General features: G+C 50.1%; 1 protein-coding gene across 1 annotated transcript in view; it reads right to left on the bottom strand.

Moving 5' to 3' along the window:
• The window catches only part of IGDCC4 (immunoglobulin superfamily DCC subclass member 4), a 62,834-nt gene extending 60,419 nt beyond the window's left edge, over window positions 1-2,415 (bottom strand). Inside the window, exons 1-2 of the mRNA XM_035902529.1 lie at window positions 2,391-2,415; window positions 481-810 (exon numbers count right to left, since the gene is read on the bottom strand). Of these exons, the coding sequence (XP_035758422.1) occupies window positions 481-810; window positions 2,391-2,415 (355 nt within the window). The remainder of the gene's footprint in view (window positions 1-480; window positions 811-2,390) is intronic.
• Between the last annotated feature and the right edge of the window lie 2,745 nt (window positions 2,416-5,160).

Below are 5,160 nucleotides of genomic sequence, written 5' to 3'. Positions count from 1 at the left end.
TGCAGAGGAAAGGTGCTTTCTCCCAATCACTTCCCCATGACCCAGCCCCTTAGCTTCAGCCAGCGCTCACGGATTTAGGGCAGTGCTCCTCATCTATGTCAATGGGGCAACAAGCCCATCACAGCCTTGGCCACAGCCACCTCCCCAGGCAGGGTGTACCACACTCAGGGCTGTGAGGCATCAAGTTCTCTGCAAAAGCAAGCACTGTGTTTTGGAGAGTGACAAGGGCCCCATTTTTAATTCATGGCTGATGGCACTTACCTGGGAGAGTTACACAGGATGTTAGCAGTGGGATAACAGAAAGACACCACCGCTTATTTGTCGACTATTCCAAATCCCACCTACACATCATTAGTAGAATTTCATGTCATAAACACTTTATCTCAAACTCTTTGGGAGACAGATGATACGTATAAACACCAGGAAGGGGGAAAAACAAAAAAAAAAAAAGAAAATCAACAAAAATACCCCAACACTTACTTGAAAATCTGACTGCAGCCGTTTGACTGGTGACAGCCCCTAGGGAGCTGTGAGACACGCAGGAGTAGTTACCCTCAGCGCCAGCCCTTTCAGGATATTTACTGTCCTTTGCCACAGCCTGTGATGAGATGAAGAGTGATCCATTCGGAAGCACGTGGAGATGTTCCTGCTCCACTAATGGAAACCCATTCTTCTTCCACGTGATATTGATCACTTGCTCAACAGGGGCCAGGTTACAGTCCAAAACCACGACTTGGTTTGGCTCCAGTATCACTTTTGCAGGACCAGCACTACAGCTCAGCTCCAGAGAATCCCCTTCCAACAGCCTCCCTGCAAAGAAAAGACAGCGTTGCAGTGGGGGTTGCTTTCCTTGGTTAATCACGTCCTAGGTCTACACAGCAAAGGAAGTATGGTTCTCCCACGAGCATGGCTGGAGATAACAGGTGAAATTCAGCCCTGTTAGGTGACCAGCATCTCCTATTGCACTTGTGCACTACATTCTCCATCCAACATCCTTGGGGCTGCAAGCAAAACCTGCACCATCTCCGCCACCCCCAACAGCGCCTAGCAGCCACCCCTTCTATCCACAGTTGCTTTTTCCAGGCCAGATTAAAGCAGAGAAGAACAACTGGAAGAAGGTGAAGCGACAGCAGTGGCAGCAACAGGCACTTAAGATGCAGCAAGGGCCCCAACTTCTCCTTCACCCACCACAGCTGCCCACAAGAAGCGAGGGCTCCTGCTCACCTGCCTGCATACCAGAGCCTACCAGCCAGTAAGCACAGCATGGCAGGGGCACAAGCAGCCACAAAGCCAGGCTGAGGCCCCAAGATCTAGTCAGCAAAGCAGACAGAGGAGATGTAGGATGGGTTACAACACCCTCAGGAGGTACTGGCAGTAAGCGCTGGAGCCCAGCTGAGAACCCAGAAAGGCAGTGCCTGCTGCTGACGTTCATGTAGCAGGAGACTCATTTCAAAGGAAAGCCAACAAAAGAATGGCTAAAAACGTGACCTGCTGTCTCTGAACGTTTCACCCCATATAGCCGAATCCAGAATGAGAACGAATGGATGCATTTTCCCCACTAGAAGAGAAAGGATATTCCAGCTGCACATAGACGGTCGCATGATGTCTTACCCAGAACATGCCCTTAGGCAACCTGCCTGCTGCAGCCAGAGGCCAGAGCAGTGACCAGCAGCGAGCTAAGCTGAACAGGTCACGGTCTGGCCTATTTCCAAACCCACATACTCGTAGGAGAGCTCCACCTCTGAAACAAGGCTCAGCATTTCCTCAAAGAATATTGCCATTAATAAAATGCATTTGCCGTTAGAGTTCTCCAGAGACACTAAGTCAATGTTAGCTGGCAGCGCTGCTTCCACACACCAGCAATTTCAATCTCTGCTGTGCTCAAACCATCACCATCCACTCTTTTTATGGCTCCGCTCCAAATTATTTTGTCACTGCTCCAATCAGAAATGTTTCCTGCCTCTATAACAAGTTTATCAACACTGGATATGAACCACATGGCTCCCTGCCCGTCTCCTATCGCAGAAGGCTACAGATTAATTTTATAGGAATTCAAACACCCTATTAAACCTGCTACTACCTACTGCTGATAAAAGGGCTGCATTTTAAAAGAGTGTGTGTTAAGCATGCAATTAGGGGCAATGACACGCAAAATTACACATGCAGGGAGATGGAATTATTTCAAGGCGTGTGCCGGAAACTGCAGGTGCCCCTGAAAGGAAGGGCCTAACCCTGCCCACGTGTGGGGCTGATTCGGTGCCCACCCACGCCCGCGGGGATGGGAACTTGTCAGGTTTGCTGTCACTGCCGGTTTGCAGAACCACCACAGAAAAGGCGATGTTGGCCACCTATGTCCCTTCAGGGACGAGAAGGTTACACAAGAATCCTACCCGTCTGCTGCCTGTTGACTGCCATCGTTACGGGACGGAACAGACCCTGCCCCAAGCACCATCATCTTCACTAGGACATCCAGGGGATGCCCAGCCCCCAGAGCCAAACCCTGGCAGGATGCAGAAATGCCCCTTTCACACCATGCTATGCAGCCAGTGCAACAGCCAGGCACAACAAAGGGGCAGCTACCGCCAACACGGAGCTGCCGGCAAGTCCTGGGTTTAGGGTTTTCCCCACGGATGCTTTCACTGTGCTGCTAACTCACACTCTGCGGGAAGAAGGCACAGCAAGAAGCAGCAGATATCATCAAGCTCCCAACATGCACACACCGCTGTGGAATTTCTGGATTTGTCAGCCAGCAGAGCCCTGGCAGGTTCCTTGCTGCCTGGCCCCCTCAGGCCAGGGAACAAGCTGAGGAATGCCACTATGCAGGGACTGTCACCACATGCCCTCCTGTAAGGGCAATTGTGCCCATTCATTTCTCCTAACTTAGTCCTTCGAGGATCACAGCAAGCTACAAAACTCACTCACTAGAAGTAGGGGAACGTGAAGCTGAAAGGCTGCCCCAAATGCTCCGGAAAGACACTGCCACTAGAAGCCTTCCACCTGAGACAGCCGGTACAAAAAAAAAAGTATGAAATAGGGAGAAACAAAAGCACAGAGCAAGTTACCAGCAAACATACGTGCAGAAGGTGACACAGCCAAACACAGCAGAGGGTTAACAGTCTGAGGCTGGGGAAAACTCAGCTGAGCCAAGGACAGGAGGCACACTGGAGCTGAGCTGCTACACAGCACCTCCAGGGAGGTAGGGCTGCTAAGGCAAAGGCTGAGGCATGTGATGCAAAGCTTATGTCAAAAGATGTTGAAACTTTGTTGGCTAAAGTCTTAATCCTTTGCCATTCCTTCAACTTGTTGTCTTTAGAAGCACAAGTAGAAACTGAGGAGACAAGGAATTAAGGCAGGTCAGAAGTCAGACCCCTTAACCAACAGCTCCAGCTTCCTCTTTGCATCTTTCCCCTCGACGACTCCTTTACACGTCACTGCCAGCAGCAACACATAAACATGCCTCGGGCAGCTCTTGTGCAGCACCAGCATCATGGACACCAATGCTGCCTGTGCCTACTCTTACCCTCCTACAACACCGACCCTCCTGTAACGCAGCAGGGCTGGGTGGGCTCAGCCACGTGGAATCAGCTGGCTCTGCATGCCGGGCATCCCACGTGCCCCCTGCCACCGCACACACGGGCTGTCCTCCTGACTCCAGGTTCTCCCCGGGCTCCTGCTCCGTGCCAGACATGTCTGTTCATCACTGAGGGAAACAGCCCGTGTATCTGTCCTATTTTCTTCAGACAGCAATTAAAATGGCATTTTGCTGAAAATACTCCTCCTCTTCAAAAGGTGAAACACGAGGGGACAGCTGGCTGGCTCAGGCAGCCAGGAATAGAGCAGAGATCTGCAGTGCAGCTTCCCACGCCAACACCAGGTCAGTAAGAAGCGATTATCAGCCTCTCAAACTTCAATCCCTTAAAAATCAACTCAACCTGCTTGCAGCAGAGTAAAAACAGACAGCTCCATACTCTGCACCACAGCAGAAGTAGTATTTGCTTTATAAAAACATGTGATGATGTTTCTATACCCCTAAATATTGCCCAGCTCTCGCCCCCAAAGTCAAAACCTACCTGGATCCAAGCTTCTGGTTGGTACATTCAAGAAAAAAGGGCCAGTTAAAAAACTTGGCACCAGACTGCAGAGCTCACCCACGCCAAGCCTGACAGCCTGGTTCAGGTCTCTCTCTGCTATACAATGAGAGGAGAAACCATTGGAAGGAAACGCATTTGAAACCAGACTTCACAGGCGACTGTTCCACCACAGCCCAGGAGCATGCTCACCAAGGATCATCCTAACACCAGGAGCACAGGATCCTCCTCCACGAGCAACCAGAGTGGTCTGTTTCTATCATCAAAGTTTGGTGCACTTGCCGAGCTGGTCATGACGATACCCTCTCACGGGATGTTGACAGGAGGAGGTTGCCTTCTTTCATACCTTCACACCAATAAACACATGATTGCACAAGATCTTTAAAAAAGCAATAGTCACTCCTTTCCTGGAAACCTGTTCCAACCACATAATCCACCCAGTAACAGCAGAAATCATTTACAAGCAACCAACCTCCAGGGTATCAGTATGTTTCTACTTGCAAGTATCTACTGTGAGCCAAGCAATGCCGGCTCCAGGCGACAGTGAGCGCTCATGACTGTACTCAAACCACCACCATTTATTTCAGGAGCACCAAAAATGTTTCTAGACCAAAAAGCCAAGTAAAAGCCCAGACGTACTCATAACCCTCAGGGCTCAAACTGAGCACCTGGTAGAAGACCATGACAAGGCCAAATGCCTGTGACAACTCATCACTATCTGTCACTTAATGCAGCCCAAGGAGGCTTCCAGCCAGGCAAATGAAGCCCTCAACTGCTCCTTTGGCCCCAAAATACTGCAGATTTTTGGGAGACAGGCCCTTTGCACATACAGAGGTTGGAGCAGCAGGGCCCAGGACCTTCACTTGGCATTACAAAAAGCCCCACTATGACTCTTGTCCCAAGATGTTCAAAGAACTGTATAAATGCTCCCTGATAAAGGAAAAAATACCTTCCAGGCTCTGGAAACGTAGGAGGAGGTCTGGTTCAAAACACCACACTAAATTAGCAAGCCTGACAATGAGATAAAAGCCCCTTCAAGGGAAAGGATCAGAAGAGAGTAAAATTACTCCAA

The sequence above is a fragment of the Egretta garzetta genome, unplaced genomic scaffold (genome assembly GCF_000687185.1).
Source record: "Egretta garzetta isolate BGI_Z169 unplaced genomic scaffold, ASM68718v1 scaffold549, whole genome shotgun sequence".
NCBI classification, from domain to species: Eukaryota; Metazoa; Chordata; class Aves; order Pelecaniformes; family Ardeidae; genus Egretta; species Egretta garzetta.
The sequence above is the reverse complement of the archived record's forward strand: the minus strand, read 5'-3'. Positions and strand labels throughout refer to the sequence as shown.